Source organism: Scleropages formosus, chromosome 19 (genome assembly GCF_900964775.1).
Source record: "Scleropages formosus chromosome 19, fSclFor1.1, whole genome shotgun sequence".
Classification (NCBI taxonomy): Eukaryota; Metazoa; Chordata; class Actinopteri; order Osteoglossiformes; family Osteoglossidae; genus Scleropages; species Scleropages formosus.
The window spans coordinates 12,027,009-12,049,621 of record NC_041824.1 but is presented as its reverse complement, the minus strand read 5'-3'; the positions used below and the strand labels follow the sequence as shown (position 1 = coordinate 12,049,621).

Below are 22,613 nucleotides of genomic sequence, written 5' to 3'. Positions count from 1 at the left end.
CAGAGCTGGACCTCTTTAGTACTGCATCACACAGTAACCCTGCCATCAGAAAGAACACTGGTAGAACCATACCCTGGAAAAAGTTCAGGGAATGTCGGTCGAGGTTTACGCTACGCAACCGGAGATGGATCGGCTCACACGTCTGGCCAATCAATCATGGGCCGTGAGGAGAATTGGAGTGCGCACCCGCAAAAGGGACTCAGAACGGCCTGTGCGCTGATTATAAACAGTGGAAAACGGCATTCCGGCTTACGGGCTGGATAAAAGACACGTGTCTTGGGTTATTTCGGCCGTTGATACCACGTCAGGATCTTTAGCCAAAGGAGAATGCGAATGAGGGGAAAGTCTGAACTTAATTCAGCTGGTCTTTGTTGCTGTTAGCTCTGTTCCTCTCTGTACGCTCGAGCAATTTACTGCTCTCCAGGGCCACTTGGGTTTTATTCATTTAGCTGACACTTTACTTCAAAGTGACTTACCGCGCTAAGCTCCCTACACTTATTTACCCATTATACACCTTGGTAGTTTTAGTGTGGCAATTTAAGGTAAGTACCTTGCTCAAGGGTACTACAGCTGGAGGTGGGATTTCATCCTATGACCTTTGGGTTAAAAGGCAGCAGCTCTAGCCACTACGCTACTAGTATCTAAGGAAAGTTGTCTTTAGACTGTGTAGCTGTCTGAATAGTTTGTGTTTTCAGCAAGGGGGAGTTTATCTGTGGCCTTCAAATTGTGTTCAGATTTCATGGTGAAATATACAGAACATAACTTGTCTAATATCCAAGAAACAGATTGCATAGAGCCCATGTTTTTATCTTGGGAACAAATTTGAACTTGATTCCAGAGGAGTTTGGCTGTACACGCCATGTCGCTGCAGGTCCAGTTGCAGCTTTTCAGTGCTCAAAATTGAAGACGCTAAAAAAGCGTTGCAATTGTATGGTGGGCAGCAGTCTTCTGGTGTGGGGTCTCTTGCTGCCCCCTAAAGGACTGCAATGAAAACAAACAACGGAGAAGCCCTGACCGACCGTGGTTTTTCCTGAAGCCAGAAAGATGCAGTGGTCTGCTGTAGGTAAACATAATAAGTAGAGGTCACATGCAGAGCATGTTTTTTTTTTAATGTAGGCAGACTGACTGTTTGTTTGGCAGATTGCAAGGCCATATTTTGGTTCCACTTACTGCATCTAGTAAACAAAATATCTCTTTCTGCCGACACACAGCCTGTCGTCCAGTGGGATGGGTGGGGGACCTTAACCTACCTTTCAGGGCTTCACGTATATTTTTCATCTTAACTGGTAAGTCCACCACAGGCTTCAAATGACGGACTCGACTGGTGTGTGTAAATAACCTGGACCAGCGTGCGAGTTCTCTGTTTCACCTCTATTTGTGTTGAGGTGTTTCTCTGGACATACAGGTGCATCCTGGAAACCAAAATGAAGATTGCTTGAGCAATGGAAACTGAGCAAACGTTAGAAGAATCTCAAACTTAATATAAACATGTGTACTAAATATTAAACGCATACATTTATTTCAGTACTTCTCTCTATGTCGAGCTACTAAAGTTGTCCTGTTATGCTAATGCTACTTAATGTGCCATGCGACATGTCTCCTGCAGTCTTCTGTGCCATTCTTTTCTTTGGCTCTGTGAGATCAGTCTCTGCTAATCGGCATACTCAGCCTGGCCTGTGAGAGGCCGGCGCTTCCCTGTGGGGGCCAGCAGGAGCGCCTGGGCAGCGTTCCCGCGTCCACACGGGGCCCGGAGTAAAGTAAACATGCGCTGGGGTCTATTCTCATCCTCCCCGTCGACAGCCTCTCTCCCGGCCCTGTGCCGGAGACCACACACCCAGACCACACAGCGCCAAGCAGAGGCCTCGCACGCAACAAGCTCTGGGCTGTCATTCTGCCCCACCGATGGGAGCGCATAGAGCACGCCTGTTTGTGTGTGTGTGTGCGTGTGTGTGTCTGTGTCTGTCTGCCGGGGGGGGGAGGTACCCTCCCAGTCCCCTGCTGAGAAAGCACAACAATTGTGGCCTTTTGACAAAACGAGACACGGTCCGACTTTGCTCCTCCATCTTTGCCCGTTAACCTCCTATCTCGTCCTTGCTGATCCCCTCCACCCACCGACCCACAGAACCACCATCTGGCAGGCAGGGGGGAGTACGAGTTACATCCAGCTTGAGTTACCTCCTTGCCTTGACATGGCTAGCTCTGAGTTCATGGTGGTGTTCTAGCCACAATCTGGTTTATTGAAAGAAAGAGAACTTAACTTGCAATCTGAAATTGATTGGATATGAAAGCTACATGGATTGTTGTTTTGTTTACTGTGTACTCTCTTTGTACTTCGATGTGTTTTACAGTGACATCCTGCTGCATGCCAAGTGTCGCAGCTTCAGGCCATTTGTTCTCTTTGTTCTTTCGCATTTCTTGATTTATAGTACTGTAGTAACAGGTTTTTTGAAGCCAGTGGGGAGTTGAGGTTTTCTCTTCAGCTCTCGAACCCCATGTTGTCGGTGGAAAGAGAAATTGAGACTTTGTAGATGAGCCGAACACCTGTGCCTCTATGAGGTAGACTTGTTTGCCCTCCCGAAAAAGCTAGCAACATGGCTTAACTAACATCAACAATGTTTTGTTAGCAGAACTTAAACACTGTTGTTTTTTTTTTTTTTTGGTTGTTCTTTTGAGGGACACGCGTTTCCCCAGTTCGTTTCTATTGGGCCGTTGTGATTCTGCTGGCGAATAAATACCTTGTGATTACATCAGGATGTCAACCTTTTGCCATTTCGTGAAATGTGTTCCAGCTGAAATGAGCAAGTACAGGCATTTGCCTCATTGCATATTGTGCAAAAAGAAGAGGTTTATTTACAACTTTCCGCATTTTTCATCGATTATCAAAATTGTTCATTATTAATTTGCTGGTCCTTCTGTGTGCCAGTAATAATTGTTTTGAAACAACATTTAGCTCTGTTCAACAAAAGTCAAAAATAAGTTTTTTCTGAATGAAAATGTTTCAGTTGTTTTTAAATGAATGTTATGCACCATTTTGAAAATACTTGAAGTTTTTCCATTTAGTATTGTTGTTCTCATCCTAGCGCACATGGACCGTGTTTATTTGCAGGCCGAAACTACTAACGTCTCTTTCAGAATGAGTGAAGGCAGTTCCACAGTACACACAGGCCGATTGATTGACTTGATGGATTCATTTATTTATTCTTCTCCTTGGTATTTACATTCTGGTGAACTTGCATTTACCATCACTTACCCCCCCTAAACCTCTTCTGCAGCTGTATGGGTATTTCTCCCTGTTTAAACCCTCTCACCCCACCTCCTTGACAGGTCGCTGATATCAGACGACTGCCATGTCTCGCACCCGCCAGCCCCCGCTCGTCACTGGCATCTCACCGAATGAGGGGATCCCATGGACCAAGGTCACCATCCGTGGGGAGAATCTTGGCACGGGACCTGCCGACCTCATTGGTAATTAAAAGAAAAAAAGTCAACATTAATAAATATATATGGAGTTGAGTTTTTTAAGTAACATTTTAAGTAAAGCCTTTATTTAACAAAGAATTTTTTGTTGTCTCTCGGCCTGAAAAAACTAAATCTTGAAATGGAAAATATATAAAGTAGTACAAATAAAAATTCTAGTTTTAACACCAAGTTTGTTTGTTAAATTTGGACAGTTAGAGCTAATTATTGCAAGTTAGCATTGTGTTTTAATCAAACTGTATCTAAGTGCTTTCCTGTTTAAATATGAGAAAAGTAATGTTTTGTGCATTAAATTAATGCTAGCTTTATAATTGCGTGTGTTTTTGAGTTTGCTCAAATTTATTTAAATAGAAAACAATTGTTGCTATCAGAGATGCAAAAAAATGGGGAGTTTTTCACAATTTTCTTCATAATTCTTTATATAATTTTCAAAATGTATATCAGTAAAATTCAATTTTATGGTGTCTACATAGTAAAAAATAACAGTACACTGCATGCCATTTACTATGTAGGCCTCCCAAGTCTGTTGAATGCTGCTCAGTGGCATCTATATTTGACTATTGGAAATCTCTTAAATAATCTTTGTTTTAAGCGCCTGTTATAAAAGACAGTCGGGTATTTATTTTTAAATAAAAATGTAATCAATAAAATTCCTATAGTTTTAACATAAATTGCTGAAATGTATAAAAACACGCAAATGTAATTTAATTTCTCCTTCTAGTGTTGGAGAAACCGGAGATGATGTTTTTTCCCTGTCTAAAGACAGTTTTGTTGTATTTATTTTAATAACACAAGACCCACTGCCCTTGTAGTTTTTAAGTCCATGTTTGAGTTATACCCACGTGGAAATCCATTTGCCTGCGTGGCTTGCTGACATGGATCTGTTCAAATGTCAGGTTGATTTGGTTAAAAAAAATATTTTGATCAACAAAAGTAAGAACTTTTTTTTAAATTAATCTTCAGATTTGGATTGAATTTATGAATAGTTACAAAAATATGGTTGAGTACTTATTTGATTATTATTTTAAATTAGCTTAATGTTTTAAATATGGTGTAATGTTTTTGCAATTACTTTATCTGTAGTGTAATTTTGATAATTGTTTAAATGTATTAAAATTTAAAATGTCATTGTACAAAAAAATTCTAAAAAATAAATGAGGCTTAATTTTTTAAACAGAATTCATTAAATGAAGATCATTAGTTTTTCAAATTTTGTGTGCTACGATACACCAAATGTGTTTAATATTATATAAGGAAATGCATAAAAATCATTTATATTAATGTTGTGTACTATACATTTTCAGCACAGAAATTAACTATATTTTTAACAACTGATACAAAAGAAATCTGAGACAAGTGTCCTGTACTGAGTGTTCATTTATTCATAAATATTTCATGATTGTCTCATTACTGTCGTTACACATAAATGGAGTTGTTTACAGAAACTGTTTTTAGATTTTTATTCAAGTGTTCTGTTTGGTCATACACTGTAAAGTCAATTGTAACTTTATCATATCCACATTATAATCCATTATTTTATTTACCAGATGTGCATCAGATGTGTATTTGTCAAGTGTCTTGGCCAATTTAAAAGGACCAAAAGCAGAACCTTTCTCAATTAGAAAACTAGAACAAAGTAAAACATTCAGTGTATTTTAAAGATAGATTTTTTTTTTTTGTTTGTTTTTTTTTTTTTTTTTAAAACAAGTGAACAGGCTTTGTTGTACACTGGACCATACTGTGGCATTTTTATTCTAGTAGGCTGGTAACAAAAAGTTCTTGGATGCAACAGGGTTACCTGAGGACTTTGTGTATTACCTTTGTGTGAGGGCTCACTTTCTGGAGTGACGATTGTGTGGGACATTCTGTGATGGTGTGCAACTGGTGTGCATAGCCCTTTACTGTTAAACTTTAGCAGAGCATCACACACTTTTTGTGTGTCAGCTGCACTAGGAACTGCTCTATTCCACAGTCATGGACAGCCGTTCCACATGTGGGACTACCACATTAAAGGTGTAAGCATGTGATTCATCAGTGAGTCCATGGGACAGGAAGATGATATTTTAAAAGAAAAATACACCTCCCACTTCCAAGGTCTTGACCAGGGTGTGTTACTGTTGTCTGTGCAAGTACTAAGTTTGCATATCCTACCAAGCACTTTGTCCCTAGTCCTTTATGTTTCCAAAGGCTTATGGGACTGTAGCGTAATGTGAACAGCTTGGTCCTTCATGGGCTTGTTAAGGTTCCGAATCATGCTCGGTCAGTTCCTTTCCTTCCATTTTCCGGTCAATTCCATGATTTTACAAAAAATTACAATCAATAATGTTAATCAGTTTTCCTTTACCTCATTATGGCTATTTTACTTGAAATAGAAACACAGCAATGATAACACAACAAATATCTTTTCTTATGCTAGAATTTGTACCCAGTCCCCTTATACCCAACTTTGTGCCATGACTCTTTGAGACTGTCCTTCATTGCATCTTTAGTCCCTTAAATGAGGGGTGTACTGAGTTGTGGTTTTAGGGTTGTATTATCTCCTGACTCGTCCTGGTTTTCAGAAAATCAAATGGAAGGCGGCTGTCCCACATTGGTGCCAAGCCTCCCACTAATGTATACAGTCCCGGGTGTTCGAAGGGGAGGTTTTCAAAGAACGTCTTCTTCCACATTTTCCACTCGATCACTGTTTACGGAACCCCCCACCCCATCGGGGCTGGGCCTGTTTGTAGAAGGGGGAGGATCGTACAGGGCTGCGCATTCACACCGACCCATGTTTAATTTGGGGCAGGCTGTTTTCATAGCCCGTGTGAAGTCTTAATGAAAAATCCTCCTCTGATTAGGCTCTCGGAGTGCCCTAATCTCCCTCAGCTCCAACACATAACACACTTATTGAAAAGACTGTTGCACTTGTAACTGTAGGTGTGTTTAAAGCCACACAAACATTATTGTAAGACTTAGTCGGACCAGGGAGGCGAAGTCAAGGGGAATATGTCGGAAAAGGCTGTTGGTTCATTTTTAAAAAAAAAAAGAAAAAGGGAGGGCATCCAGTGTACTCCATTTTCTGCACATCACCTAGTGCTGATGGTTAAACCTCACCATCTTGCCTAAGAAGCATGTTTTGTTTGTGTTTTTGCACTTATTTGATGGAAAAACTACTATGGACTTGGAATTATTTTTGACCACATTATTATTAGAAGTCAGCAGTGAACAATTCTGACATACATAAATCTGTGAATGTTTAAAAAACGGAATAAATATGTACTGGTAGATTTGCTTTGATTTTTGCATTACACAGGTTTGGCACTTCTTTTCCTGTTGTTCACCGTGTGGTCTGAATCCCTTACAATGAACTTCACTTCAGTCACTACCATCTCAAAGGGAGGTGTTGTCTACCCTTCTCCAGACAGATGGTTTGAGAGATCACATGGCATTCTGTGTTTTTTAACCCTCTCTCGTACTCAGGTGTGTATATGATGCAGCATTGAAGAGAAGAAATCAAAATATTTTATACTGTAAGCCACAGCTAGTTCCCAAGGGGCCTATTGCAATCGAGCATTCTGAAGCCGAGTTTGACTATACTTTTTAAAGTATGTAGATTGTGAGGCTGGCAGACCACCTACGTGACTCAGGGGGTCTTTCTCTGATCTGAACGTTGACCTTTTGTACTATTCTTATCAAGTTCTGCTGCTGCTGCTTCTTGTATAAGGCCCCTGCTGTTTTTTGGTCCCAGTGATACAAACCCTGTACCAAACCTTTTCATATAGCACTGTGAAAAAGTATGTACAGTAAATTGTGTGTGTGTTGCTCACAATCATGTGAACTCCCACAGGCCTGTCTATTTGTGGACATAACTGCCTCCTGACAGCCCAATGGATGTCTGCCAGCAAGATTGTATGCCGTGTGGGGCCAGCCAAGGATGACAAAGGGGAGATTATTGTTACTACCAGGTCTGGTGGCAACGGTACATCCACTGTCTCCTTCAAGCTCCTGAAGACTGAGAAAATAGGTGAGAAGCATCTTTCTATTCACGTTTTCCCTTTCTTCCCTCAGCCACTGTGTCAGAACAAGTACCATTAATTGCTACACCCTACATCCACACACACTTAGGCAGGCGGCTGAACTGCACCTCTGTGTGATCCACAGCCCCAGGCTATCCTCTGCAAATGTTAAAAAGTAGAGTTTGGTTGACGTCATGGTATAACAAGGTGTGCAGGGGGATAGCTGACATAGGAAGAGTCAAATGTTTTTTTCTTCCATGTGCAGAGAAAGTGTGTGAAACATGTGCGCTAAGTGACCATAAATGGCCCTGATTCTTGAAATGGTCAGTTACAGGTGTCTACTGGTATCGTCGGTGTGTTGCAGCTTGTTGTCTGGGAAGATGCTAATAGTGATGCTCTGGCTTGTCTCCACTCTGTGGTAGGTATCCTGGACCAGTCAGCTGTGTGGGTGGATGAGATGAACTACTATGACATGAGGACAGACAAGAACAAGAGCATCTCTCCTCTCTCTTTGCGTCCAGCCAACCCCCTCGGCATCGAGATTGACAAGTGGGTAGAACTCCACCCAAAGTGCCAGTACCCCCCCCCCCCCGGCAACCCCTTGTCTCTTGAGCGTTCCAGGCCCAGCCCTTGTGATTGCTTCCAGCAGTTCTTAATTACAGGCACCACCAGTACTTGGAGTTTAGAGCCACAATAAGGCAGTACCAGGTAAAGCTGAGCTCTGCAGTTGCGCACTCTCACCTCTGGACAGCTGCGCAGCAAGGAGAACTGCACACTGTTCAGTGTTTTTGTGTATGGAAAATGAATGGTGGGTCCTTCCACCTCTGGCACTTAATTAGCCGATTAAGGAATGTGATCAGGATCAAATTACCGTGAAGCTTGATGCAGATCTTGTTTAAACTGTTCATCTGCCCAGTTCTACTGCTTATATCTCAGGTGTTATTAATTACAGAGATCTAATATCTTTTGTCTGTATTAATCTTTTATGTTTGCATTTTATGGGTTTGAAATATAGTCAGAAAATTAGATTTTTTTAAAATGTATTTTTTCTGAGAGTTTGGTTGTACATACATATGCAGTTTGTTAAGACTGATCACACATTCTGGAAACTTTTTGTACAAGCCATTCGGTTAATGCATTTCTTCAGGAGATTAGCCCACTTAATTTCCCAGCTCTTACGCAGCAATTTCCTGAGGTGTAGGAGAACCTGTGGACTGCTCCTCTGTCACTCTTCTTTCTGGTTTGTCCTGTCTTAAGTATTACCCAAGCTGTCCAGGTACACCACACCTTTTGCTGTTACTATAAACAATGCTAATTCCAGAGAACTTGGGACAGTATGGAAAATGATAATAAAAACAAAAGGGATTGATTTGTAAATTTCCTTTGACTTGTATTCAAACAAAAACAGTATAAATAGAAGGTATTTCATATTTTACCTAAACAACCGCATTGTTTTTTGAACACATTCATTTATTCCGAAATTGATGCCTGCCAACACATTCCAAAAAAGTTGGCACAGTTGAATGTGTACCACTGCGTAACATCACCATGTCTTTAATAACACTTAAGCATTTGGGCACTGAAGACACCAGTTGGGTAAGTTTAGCAAGCGGGATTTTCCTCCATTCATCCGGTATGCAGGTTTTCAGCTGCGCAATTGTACCGTTCCTTTGTTGTCGTATCTTATGCTTCATAATGCGCCACACATTCTTAGTCGGAGACAGATCAGGACTGCAGGCAGACCAATCTAGTACCCACACTCTCTGCTTATGCAGCCATGCACTTTTCATCCAGGAAGAATGTGGTTTGGCGTTGTCCTGCTGAAAAATGCAGGGACGTTCCTAGAAAAGACGGCATCTGGATGGCAGCATATGTTGTCCAACATTTGTAGGTATTTTTCTGCGTTAATGGTGCCCTCACAGATGTGCAAGTTACCCATGCCATGAGCACTGTCATTCCTCCATACCATAGCAGACGATGGCTTTTGGACCTGACGCTGAAACCAGCCTGGATGATCCTTTTCCTCTTTGGCCTGGAGAACACGACGGCTGTTTTTTCCAAAAACTATTTGAAATGTTAGCTCATCGGACCACAAAACACGATTCTACTGTGCTACTGTCCATCTCAGATGAGATCGAGCCCAGAGAAGTCGGTGGTGTTTCTGGACAGTGTTGATGTATGGCTGCTTCTTTACATAGTAAGGCCTTAACTTGTATCTGTGGATGGAGCGGCGAACGGTGTTGACTGACAAAGGTTTACCGCAATATTCCCGAGCCCATGTCATGATATCCATCACAGATGTATGTCGGTTTTTAAGACGGTGACGTCTGAGGGTTCGAGGATCACGTGCATCCAGGTGGTTTTCAGCCTTGCCCTTTACGCACAAGATTTGAAAGTATTCCTTGAATCTTTTCATTATGTTGTGCACTGTAGACGGTGAAATGCCCAAAATCCTACCGATTTGTCGTTGAGGAACGTTGTTCTCAAAGTGCTGAATTATTCACTGATGCATCTGTTGGCAAATTGCCGGGCCTCAACCCATTCTTGCTCTTGCCTTTTTTGGAGGCTCCTTATATACTGTAACGTGATTGCCTCACCTGTTTAACATCACCTATTTCACCTTGTTATTTCAGCTTGCCACATCATTATTAGTGCTAAACCACTGCTGTCCCAGCTTTTTTGGAATGTGTTGGCAGGCATCAATTTCAGAATAAACATCTTCAAAAAACAATGCAGCTGATTAGGTAAAATGTGAAATACCTTGTCTTTATAATATTTTTGTTTCAGTAGAATTCACTTGTTTCAATAAAAGTCAAAGTAAATTTACAAATCACTCCTTTTTGTTTTTATTAGCATTTTCCATACTGTCCCAACTTTTTTGGAGTTGGGTTGTACATCCATATGTTTTATTTATTTATTTATTTATTTTTTTTTCTTCCCCTAGGTATAAAAATTGTACATTTGCCCAGTAAACCTCAGGAATGATCTAAGCATGGTAATTTTGCGTGCTGTTTTAATTCACCTGACAGAAGAAGCTCTGTATACTTTAGTTGTGACTTTGTAGGAACGCTGTATTCTCTGTGGCATGTGGTGGCTCGCTTAGTTCCCCATAGGCCTCTGTGTGGTGATTCATGGGAAGGGAGTGGATCTCTGGGGCCCTTTTCCAGGTCTCTCGCCCCCGCTCCGCGATGAGTAGGCAGCGGTCGTAACAGTGCACGTGTTTATGGATACGCTCTGCACTCCTGGCACGGTTGAGATTCGGGGAAATGTGCACATTTCTGCCCCCTTTTGAGAAAGCTGTACAGAACAACTGTTTGTAATACATCTCCATTAAGCTCTTGACACAGCTAGTTCTGGCAGATGCTTTTTTCTTTCTGTGGTGCTAAAAAACTAGCACTAATGCCTAAGATTTTACTGCTGGCAAATCTTATCTTTGAGGTTTTCAGCTTTTGGGCTGTTTGTTTTTCTTTTTTTTTTTTTTTTCCCCCCCCCCCATTTCTGTATTGAATTGCGTTTCTTTTGTGTTGAAGTTCTGCTAATTCACTTAGTGTGATGATAGGGAGTTTTGAATGTGTGGAAGTTCATACCAAAGAACCCGTCTATGATTATTTCATTTAATCGGTAAAATGTCAAATTTGAGTAGGCCGTTTTCCAGTGTGATCCTAATTGTTTGAACTACGTCAGCACATGCTCATTTGACAAATTGCCTTGCAGGAACAATTTCATGTTTTAAAGACTTCCTTGTTATCGCAACATTTGAAGGAGTAGATTAGCCCTGCCTTTTTTTCATTGTGCGCTGAACCAAACGTGGTTCGAAATGCTCGAGTGAAACAAGCCCATTGCTCTCCCCTCCTTCATCCCGTTTCCTCTTGGCCCAGAAGAGTTTTTAAAACCCAGAATGTTCTTCTGATGCATAGCCAGTTATGTAAATGAGGTGATTGCGCCTTTGGGAGCTGTGGGCTTGCCCCTCGGCTTCCGCTCCTTACCCTTTGTTTCCTGTGGCAGTGGCGGCAGGGTGGTGAAGTGGAGCGACCACTGTGAGCTGGACTTTGGCCTTTGTGCTTCTTCTCTAGACTTTCTTCACTTGACCATGCCGACTATAAGAGGACTCCTGCTAATTATCTGTATTACTGTGACTTGTCTACTACAGTTTTACATATTCGGCTTCAGTGCGTGGCAGTTCTGAGTGTTTTACGTGCTCAAACTGTTGGGTATTTTTACTGTAGTGATTCAGATTCAAGCATTTTGATCAAGAGTAATGTAAGTGGCCTGAACCAGCAGCCTTCGGGTTAAAAGTCTACAAATACAACTTCTATGCTGACTTCTATTTTCCAGTTTTTATGCAGTGATTAAAAACTGATATCGGTAAAAATGCAAAAAAAACATTATTTTATATTTCATATTTTCTCTCCATCCTTGGGTATATAGGTTGCAGTACTTAGGCTCCGTAAATTAAGATGAGAACAAGTTGAGCATTTCTGTCAAGCTATAAAGGATCTTGTGAATTGTTTCAAAAGGAGTATACTCATCTGTACTATTTGAGTATTTTGAAGGAGATGGTTGGTGAATGCAACCTTATAGCCATGGGGAATAAAGCACAACCTGAGAGAGCAGAAAGATTTGGGTCAACAGCTTGAACACTGTCGTTGGGAATGATATGATCAGCAGCGTAGCCCTGCCGTTCCTTTCCCACAGCCATGGAAGCTTGCCGATCAGCTTGCAGTGCTAATTGAGTACTGTGACGTTCAGAGAGGTCCGCGCTGGAACAACGAAGAATCCCCCCAGCTCCCACCCATGCGTGTAGGGGACTGGCGCTGGGGAGGCAGGGCGGTGAGCCGGTCAGTTTGTGTTGTCCACGGGTCATTACCAGGGATCAAACTGCGTGTAAATACTGCACTGGATGGTCTCTAATGATCACTGTGCTCTCCCTTGCCCCCCAAGCTGCGGGAAGAGGTCTTCCCACGCTGAAGCCTGGCTCAAGGGGGCAGCCTGGTCCCACGCTGCCCCCTGCTGGATACTGTACTGTCATGTACTCTGTGCTTGGTACTCAGTGGACGGCACTCAATACTCAACTGAAGTGCGGGGACATCCCTGCAGAGTGAAAGACCCCTCTGCTTCAAAAAGCTTGAAATTTCTTAGTGAGTTAAACACCATTATTCTGAACCGGGTACCAAGGCATCTTTAGCAGAGGAGGTCAAATTTGGTTTTGGAATGGAGTGAAGGTGTTTTTGGTAAGGTTTTCTCAAATATTTGTATGAAAATCTAGTTGTGCTGTCTTTTGACATTTATCTTGTTTGCATTTTGAAACAAAAGCAGAATTTGTTAGTAAAATATGGAGTAAAGTGAAAGAGGGATGTTTTAGTATGTGTATACAGTATATGTGCTGTGCTTTTGAGCGTGTGCATGCGCGGTAGTATAATAATCATTCACCCTTTCTCATGAAGTCTCCAAAGTCCTTAAGTGGTGGTAGCCTGTGCCTCATAATTAAGTCACTGAGTAGACACTCAGTGGGTGGTTTGCTCCTTTTTTTTCGGTCTGTGTCTTTCTTTCTTTCTTCTTTTTCCTAATGGTTTAAATGGACTTCTACAGATTCAGAAATACACCATAATACATACATACTGTTCATTTGTCCTGGCCTTGTGGTGTTCTTGTTTCCAGAGGGAAGGTGCCACAGGTGGACCTGGAGAGCATGTTTCCTGGCATGAGTGGAGACATCACCAGTGAGAACTTCTCTGCAACATGGTATCTCATAGAGAATCACTCTGCTACCAGGTGATTTTTTATTTTTTTTTGTAATACTGTTTTTAAAAATCTTTTTCATTAATCTTTTTTTCACCATCTTGTCTGATAGGAATATATGTTATATGTCAGGATGTGTGGTCAATTATTACCAATTTCATTTTAATATGGGTTGCTGGAAAATGGGTCTTGCAGTGCTGATTTGATAATTTTGCAGCATTTCACTCTGCTGCACTTGGCTTTGGGGGACAACTTTGACACAGAAGCAGGATGTAGAGAAGACAACACAGTAGTGGTCTAACACGTAAGCTTTCTGTGTTAAAGATGTTAACCTTGCCCTGTACTCGTCAGCCCTCACTTCTTTATTTAACTCCAACAACAGGAACCCTGCATATTGGTAGCTCCCATGTTTTGGTTAGTGTGCGCTTGTTTTCTTCCCTCTGAGGAAGTAGCAATTGGGACCCAAAGCAACTTTCTTGAAAGAATGATGTGGCATATGTAAATAAATAAAAGAAACTACAGGCCTCTTCACCAGGTAACAGGAAGGGACAGCTGCTTTATCGCCTTTGTCATACAGGCAGTTGGCAGTGGATGAAAATATGTTGAAAATATTCTTGAACTGAATGTGGGTTGCGTGGTTCGTTTTAGTTAGCAGTTTTGGGTTGTATTTGTATTTCAATGTTTTTGTGTATTTGTCCTGAGCTTTGTGTAAATTTATAAATTTGCACAGGTTTCCATTTAAATTTATATAAGTACTAAACTTGTTAGGATTGCACCATTGTGTCTCTAGTGGCCTGAAGAGTGTCTCAGTGGCCAGAACATCGTACACTGAACAAATCCACATTACACCTTTTGCTTCTTTGATCATAAGTTTGAAGTTTTGTTTATCATTTGAAGAGTCTAATTTTTGTTTTTTATTTGTCGTTGTGTTCCCAGCTTTGATCAGTTGAGAGTGGCAGCAAACAACCTGCGGAAACAGGCCAACAAGAAGAATGAGGGTAGCCTGGCCTATGTCAAAGGGGGACTCAGTACATTTTTTGAGGCCCAGGATGCTCTGGCAGGTAAGGAGTCCACAAAATGAAATGGTGAGACTGATGTCTATGCTACATGTGTCACCCCAACCAGTATGGGGTGGAATGATTTTTATCTTCTGTTGGACAGTGGCAGGAACCATTGGGCCTCCTGCTTATGTTGGGAGAGATGATTGAATGTATGGAAATTGTGCCCATGTGCCAAGGCAAACGCTCGCCTGCTGACTCCCGACTCGATTACAGCCTGCTGGTGTGTCTCATTATCATCGTTGCTGTATGCAGTTTTTTTTTTTTTTTTTACAGCATCGAGGCACGTTGCCCATTTACAGGATACTGTGATGTCTTAACATAATGATCGCATGGAACTTGTTTTGTGTTCTCAACATGGTTTCTAGGGTAACAACTTAATCAAAGTGATGACTTTGTTATTGTTGGATTAGAAGAACAACTAGAGTTTTTTTTTCTTTCTAGTGAACATTTCTCGCCTTTTTTTAAAATAATAAAAAAATGATATGATACATTTGGCTTATCATACAGGAATAAAATGTTAGCATTTCGGTAAGCTTCAGCATGTAAGATATTTTTGCAGTGACTGCATGTGTCTGTAGTCTGGAAAGACAAGAGCTGTCTCCACACACACACACAACAGCTACCAAAAGCCACACTGTGGAGTTCTGTCAAGGTCAAGATGTTTGTGTTTATTTTCACTTTGCTAATAAGGTCAAGTGAAACAACTATTAGAAGCGCTGCCCCAATTAGCAATAGGCTCTAACGCAAACTTCAGATTTACATTGAAGGAAGTATGCCCTCCTTGTGCAGGAACCATTTTTTTTTAACAGTACGAGGGACGAGAGAATGACGCAGCTTTGTGGTGTTTTTATTAGATGCTCATTTGCAGCCAGAGTAAGGAAAGTGTGATCCTGTGCTGCAGCTCACGCTAGGAAGGTCTCGACCAAGCACAACACGTTCTGAGGTTAATTAAAACGACAGGCCAGTTGAATGCATGTGAATGTGGACACATCTGTGGGCGGACTGGTCCGTCGTCCGTGTATGTGAGCATTGAGACATGTTCTCACAGCCACCGCGCAGATCTGCACAAAGATAAATGCACAGAGGTAGTGGCGAGTGCTGTCCCTCTGCCAGGTAGCCCGAGTCAATTGTCCATGTTTTTTTCCCTCTTTTTTTGTCTGTTTACACAAATCCCCATAGCCTGTTGGTTACTTCCCCTTACTATTTATATGCTTTTTATTATGGAATTATTATTGCCTTCCTAATGTTTGTGCTTCGAAGTGAGCACAAGCCATGTTTTCATTGTTGGCCGAAAAAATCCAAATAAATAAGGCCTGCCAAGTACAATGTCCGCCAGTTAATAAAGATGATAACATTTTTAATATGACTATTGTGAACAATGCGACCGGTTCTCACGTTGTTGGTCTTCTGGATCTGAGAGTGGAGGCAGAAGGCAGTGAAGCACATGACATCCACTGCGGGAGGATCCACATGTGCCTGTTTCTGCAAACAGGCTGGCCTCTCTGGTATGGTGAATCTGTAAACTTTGAATCACACAAGTTTATTTTTAAGTATCTTTAGTAAATTTGTATTTTCATGTCAAGCACTGAGTTGTTTCAGCTTGGCTTACATTAGTTCATTTCGCTTTTCCATAGGCACCTGCACCCTGGCACATTGGAGCTGTCAATGTTGAAACCATTAGCTCTTGCATATACACCCCCTTTCACCCATCATCTCGTAGTAGAATTTTCCATAATTTGTCCTCACATTGCTGCATATTTTCATGTACGGGCTTTGGCAGCGGAACACATGCCACCGGGCCGGAGTTTGGCTCGCAAACAACCGGATTTCTGCTTTGGTAAACTGGAGAGAAATGGCACCCTTGGAGACAATTCTGTTCAGGCCAAAGCCAACAACCCTGGTGGGACAGGGTCCCTAAGCATCTTAAAAAGCTGTTAAAATTAACAGGCTGGAAAGAACATTGGAGGTCGTATAGATTTTTCTCATTTCAGGCCCGGAACTGCATGCAGCGAATAACAGGTACTCCCTAAAATTGAAATATTTGATAATCACCAGATGTCCTAATCTAGAATCAGGTAGCTATATCTGCCTGTCTATTTCAGCGTTATATGTTACAGGTTTAAATTGCACTTGTTTATACTGTGGTGTTTCAGATGAGCGTCATTCTTGAGAAGCCTTTACAGGGTTCTCCTGATTACATTGTGCATCCCTGATGCCTGATGAAATGGGAAGTTAGAAGCGCATGGTGAACAATGCACTGTTTGTTCTCTTGGTACTTGTCAAATGATGACTGGAGACACACCATTCATGTTGTTTTGTTGTCTACCCAAGGCCATTCCAGTGTGACGGTCTGTTTTCATTTCACCATCACATAATTATTTGTGATTTAGGCTTTTTCGTTTTAATCAGGTATCGGTATGCTGACCGAAACAGCTTCAGTAAACATGTGGCCATGTAAATGAGCAAAAGTTAATAGCCCTGTAATTGGCTTTGGATGAATAGGTTAAGTGGAAGGTGTGACTTACTGTAGGTGCACTGGTCCTGATCATGTCGAGTACAGTTTGGTGACGTAATCTCCTATTTGGCAGTACCCCTTTTGTGAAGGTCAGCATGGCCTTTGATATCCATTTTAATTCAGTGGACAGCAGTTTCCAGTCTGGCAGTACGTCTCAACTACCACCTTTCATTTTTAGCTGTTCACCTTGATTCATTAATGTTCATTATCTGGCTTCTGAAGGATAAGTGTAGAAGTGAACAGCAAAAGCATTACTCTGCAGGAGGAGGTATGTACGTATGTGTTACTTGGGTGTGAAAAGGCATGTACGTCAGGAGGCCTGTATGTGGCTAATGATCCTTAGTAATGGCTTCTGCTTGAGCGAGGAACAGTGGGTGGAATCCCCTGCCTTAAATGCTTGGCCTTGCAACTCTCCAGAATCTTTTTTCCCCTTAAATGACAGTTTGAAACCAGGCCAGCTTCCATGACCAGCTGGTTCTCAACACGTCACTGCAGATGGGCGTGTGTAGTTCTAACTGGGAGTACTTAGAATATTCAGTCTTTTCGATACCGATTCCTCCTTTGAGTTGAACCAGCAACCTACTGACCCTGACTTCAGTTCCTCACCTTCCACACCAGTTGTGGTACCTGCAGCCAACCCACAAGTTCCAAGCTGGGAACGCTTTGCACCAAAGGCTTCCACCACAGCATTCCAGCCCAGCAGCCTGCCAGAGCGGCCTCCAACAGAAATAAAAGGCAGGGTTACATGTAATGAGGCTTAATTTGACTCTCCCTCTGTAACAACTATCCTCTTTGTTTCCCTGGCGTGTTTAAAACATAATTCAGCAATTGTATTGCCACTCTCTGAGGCCACTAAATGCTGCCATTTTCCTGACTGGGGAAAAGAGTGGCATACGTAACAGAGAAAAACTACCACTTATTACCTGGGTCTTAATGTTGTGTGTGTGAAAATAAACATGACTAAGAGTGGGGGCTTATGGAATCTAAGTGAAATTTGTCAAGAGGTTATGCAGTCATGATTAATGGTGTCTTTAAAAAAAAAAAAGCTGTGAGATTTATATTTTTATCAACACATGATGATTAATAAAACTCACTTCAGCTTAAATATCTAATTTTTTCCAAAAAATGAAATATATTTTAAGATTTTTCAGGTATATCATAAAGTGGAAGTTGGGTATTGTTCTTTTAAATATTATTTCTGATTGTCATGTTGAGTGTAGTCAAACTGATATTAAATATGTTTAACAGGACTGAGCAGCTGAGAAGGAAAAAAGATGAAGTGAGATGTGCATGTTTGTTGGCTAATGGGGTGCCGTCCACTGTGACCGGGGAGCTCTTGCCCCCTTCTGGCCTGAGTGCTGGGGGACAGGAGACGGCAGGGCTATGCGCAGAGCCACTGAGATGGACCTCTGTGAGAAGCTGCCTTTTTGTTTATTTTTTTGTCCTGGGTGGTGCATATCGAAAACGAGCATGGAGAGTCAGTCACAATGGGTCACATGGGCACCAGTGACCAGTCTTGGGTCCGAATCCCTCATGGAAGGGGGTTATCAGTCTGGGGTTAGCCAGCCCTCTGGGGGTTGGGAGGTTAGAGATTTGGGGTGAAGGATTGTGGGTTTGGGTTAGGGTTTGGGTTGGGGGGGGTGGTTAAACAGGAAACAGACTCCGTCGGCAGCCATGCGGCGTCAACGGAGACTTGAGAAACGACTGTTTACCTTTCTTTGACCCGAGGCGGTCCAGTGGAAAGGAGGCCGGAAAATTTTGAGTCATCTCTGGCTGGCCACCAGAAACTAGGAATGGGCTGTGGGGGCATGGAGACGCCGTTGACAGACAGACAGCCGAGATGACTGAGAATGACTGACAGGAGCCCGTGGATTGTTGTCAAAAGGAAGTTTTTACGAGGCGGAAATCACCGCTGTTCCAAAAACCCCCAGTTCTCAGGACGTACTCCTGATGGTCTACACCAGTTTTGTAGGGAGAGTCAAAACATGCCCCAGCTTATATTAGCAAATATTAGTGACCACCCCTACTTCCCTACCTTAGCAGGCCCTGACAGCCAGAACTAACTCATTCCTGGATGCAGGAGAGATGAACAGGTCAGGCCTGGCGGTTTGTTATGTTTATGTGCAGTGTGGCTGTCACTGCCGATAGCGTTTTTGAGCCACAGACAGGACCCCCATCTGCCTCCCACTCCCACTGTAAGGGGGGTGAGGTGTCCACAGTGACAAGAGCCAGATGTCCCCCACTCACACACATACTCACATACAAAGTACTGCTGTGTGTTACACCTCTGCTCGGTGCTTCAGTCTCCTCTCCACCAAACCACACTGGAAAACTGTAATCGAGAGGCTGTGGGGGATAGCAGAAGAGTCCTGGGATGTGATGGGAGAGGAGGGAGTCGGTCGAAACAAACAGGGAGTAGCACAGAAACATTAAATATCAAGGGAGAGGATGACTGCAGGAGAGGGGAGTCCAAAAGGATGGATTATCATGTGAGCACCAGAGATATTCTGGATACATGTCAAAATGCAAGCTAGAGTATGAAGATGTGACTCTTTGGTTCCTTCAACTAATGGACAGCCCCCACTGCTGTGATTAAATAATTTATGTGGAGCTCTATTTATAGGTATTTTCGTGCCTGCTGTCCAAGTACCTACTAGCTGTACACCACAAACAGCTGCAATTTGTTCCAGTGCCAGACAATATAACTAAACATATCTTCATACCAGGAGCATTTCTAAAGCAAGAAATTACTGCAATGTGTTGTACTGTTTTCTTTTTTCCTCCTTTGTGTTTTTTGTGGTGCAGAATTCCTTTTATACATTCTGCAGCGCTTTTTGCTCCACATGTCTTGCAGCTTTTGTTGCCTTTCAGTATAATATACTTTGTAGATACTGGTGCATATGGTATTGTGTGATCTTAACTACATATTTTATGCCAGGTATTATTAGGTGGTTGGCATTGGATGGTGGTTTATATTTTCATCCAGATTATGGGGAAATGGTAAGCAATTGTATTCTTTGTGAGTAAAATGGAAAAAGGGTCATTTTTAAAATGAATTTCCAAAGTAACTCATGCACATGCTACAAATGTGAAAATGTGTAATTTGTGGTCAGTTTCTGCACTGTTCTGGGAACTCTCACAGCCTGACTCCATACCTTCCACATACAGCCTACCTTGTTTTTCCAAGAGAAACTGTATATGGTGACAATGATATATGTGCATGATAAGGGTTTTTTCCATGCATTTCAGGAATATTTCCTACTGTGACTACAGGCTGCAATCTGTCAAAGGGTGTCTTAGATTTATTTGTTTGAATCTTTCTTTGCTGAAAAGGCAGTGATTTCAGGAGAGAGGGTCTGTCAAGATGCGTCATCCAGCCCTTTTTTTCGCCCCTTTCAACCATGTTGTTGCCCGCAGGCGGAGCAAAAGGATTTTTTAATATTATCAAATGGAGCCCCATCTATTTTGAGACAACCTACCCTGCTCCCCCCACTCCCAGTGTTCCCCCCAATCCCTTCTGTCAATAAACTAGACTGGAGTGGCACAGCGCTGGCAGCCCTGTTCGAGCCAATGATTTATTTGTTCATGTGGGCAACTCTGCTGAGCACCCCCTCCTCAACCAGGGCATATTTGGCTCTTTGTGTGGAGGGTCTACGGGGGGAGAGATGTGACCCGGATCCCTGTGCCTGAGGTTTCCTGCCCCCGCACAAAACATGCACCTTCATGTCGTTGTCCGAGAGGCCACAGCACAACTAGCCGTACATGAAAAGGAAAAGGAGAGCAGGGTTTCTGCCACTTGATGCAAGGGGTCAGTCATGGTGCTCAAAGCTGGACAGTCGGACAGTGGGGTTATCTCCCATCAGGAATTGGAGAGGGCTGTTTATTGTTTTACCTTCAGTTCCTGAAATTGAAAATGTCCCGGAATGACGTCAGTCGGATCGAGCTGCAGGAGACTTTTTATTTTTGAATGGTGATGTCTTAAAATAACTCTTTCTGTCGCTCTTTCTCTGATTTTTTTTTTTTCCTGCCGAAGGAAATTAAATTACTTTTCAAATTTGTATTCTTGATTTGCTTAACGTGCCCTCATATTTGTGATGACTGTGGTGGAAAAATAACAAAAAAAAAAAAAAAAATCCTTTTCCCAGTTAGTTTATTTAAGTGGTGTAATTTCTCCCAAAGGCTTATTTATGTAATGAGTGCTACTCTTTTGTGGAATTTGTTCTTAAAATTATATTCAGGTTGAACCACCTGTGATCCTTATGTTTAGAACTTTGTAAAACTCACGTTACACAATTACACACTTTTCTAATGAGTTATCAAATTTCAATTAAAATTGTATGTATTTCAGACAGAGGAGGGAAAAAAGTAACTTCTTTGACAGAAGTGGAAAGTGCATCAGATATAATAGTGGTAAAGAACTTGGAATTGACTGACAATCTTTGCCAAAGCCCTTGTGTTGCACCCTTGAGAAACACACTTTTGGTTTTAACAATGATTAGCTATTCAACTGAACAAAAATTATAATACAAGATAAGAGCAATATGTACAAAATCATATTTTGTGTCCGTGTCATTGTACAAGGTGCATAATCAAATTACATTGATATTTCATTCAGTTGTAATTAAAAGTCAGAGAATATTTAGTTTGTCTTTAATGTAACACTTTTTGCCTGCTGCTCATATATATATATATATATATATATATAAAACCTATAACTGCAACCTGACAGTAATGTCTTTTGCTTGTATAGAAGTAGTTTTGACATGCTATCACCTGTGATTAATTACCTACATCTTATATTCAAGGCTGGTTTGATTCTAAAGGAAAGCACGCAAGTGTTTAAGGTTTGAATTTTTTCCACGTTTATTTTCGCAGCCATCCATCAAAAGCTGGAGGTGGATGGAACCGAGAAAGTGGGGGGCTCCATGACACAGAAACTGGAGAACATTCTCAACCGTAAGCTGTACACTCTTCTTCTGTCACTCACAATGTAGATTCCAAAGTGATTGGGTTTGCATCTAATTGCAGCAAATGCTCTTTATTCCACAGTGGTTTCGTGTGTGTGCCTGGGAGTGTGTATATATAACATCTTTGGTTATATCAATGTATAAAAAAATTTAAATGCTACCTTAAAAAATGTCGACACATATATGTACACATATACACAGTTTGATGTTGCATACTTAAGCTGTTTGAAACAACAAAAACAAAATAGTGAATTTAATAAAATTCTCACTTTCATTTTCAGGGCTGGTGTATCTAGTGCATTGGTGTGATTGGAATTTTTTTTGGGTAGGGGGGTGGCAAAAAAATATATAATTTATGGGCTGCAAAGTAGCTTCCCCTCTGTGTGTAACTGAACATTCTGCTATATTAAAGTTGTGTTTTTGCCGTTCATATGTATTTATACTTCCACAGGGTCAACTGTTTGAGACATTTCTCCTGCCTTGTGGGTTCCATGTATATTCTTTCATTTTAGACATGATAATTTGATTCGTGTAATATAAAGAAAATAAACAGGTACTTTCCTTTCAAATTTGTAAAAATAAACCTTGCTAGCAATTTGAAATCTATGTTTACAGAAGTTGAAAAATGGATATGCAGCTAAAAGCTCCTCCATCGATTTAAAATTAAGCTGGAGAGCAGAACTGAAAGGTATGATGAGAAATCTCTTTGACGATTTGAGCAGGAAAAATGTGAAATATTTTATAGCTCATGTAAATGTTTTCATTCGGACAGAGCGCTGTTATTTGTGATTAAAGTATTCACGGGGTCCACATTTTTGCATCGCTGAGGCCACCCACCAAGGCAGCCTCGGAAAAT

At 41.6% G+C, this 22,613-nt stretch overlaps 1 protein-coding gene across 2 annotated transcripts in view; it reads left to right on the top strand.

The window, feature by feature from the left end:
- Positions 1-22,613, top strand: part of exoc2 (exocyst complex component 2) — a 64,459-nt gene that overhangs the window by 9,547 nt on the left and 32,299 nt on the right. For both annotated transcript variants that reach the window (XM_018760695.1, XM_018760694.1), the window contains exons 2-7: positions 3,325-3,465; positions 7,307-7,483; positions 7,898-8,024; positions 13,134-13,247; positions 14,151-14,275; positions 21,666-21,746. In XM_018760695.1, the coding sequence (XP_018616211.1) occupies positions 3,348-3,465; positions 7,307-7,483; positions 7,898-8,024; positions 13,134-13,247; positions 14,151-14,275; positions 21,666-21,746 (742 nt within the window). In that variant the 5' untranslated portion in view covers positions 3,325-3,347. The remainder of the gene's footprint in view (positions 1-3,324; positions 3,466-7,306; positions 7,484-7,897; positions 8,025-13,133; positions 13,248-14,150; positions 14,276-21,665; positions 21,747-22,613) is intronic.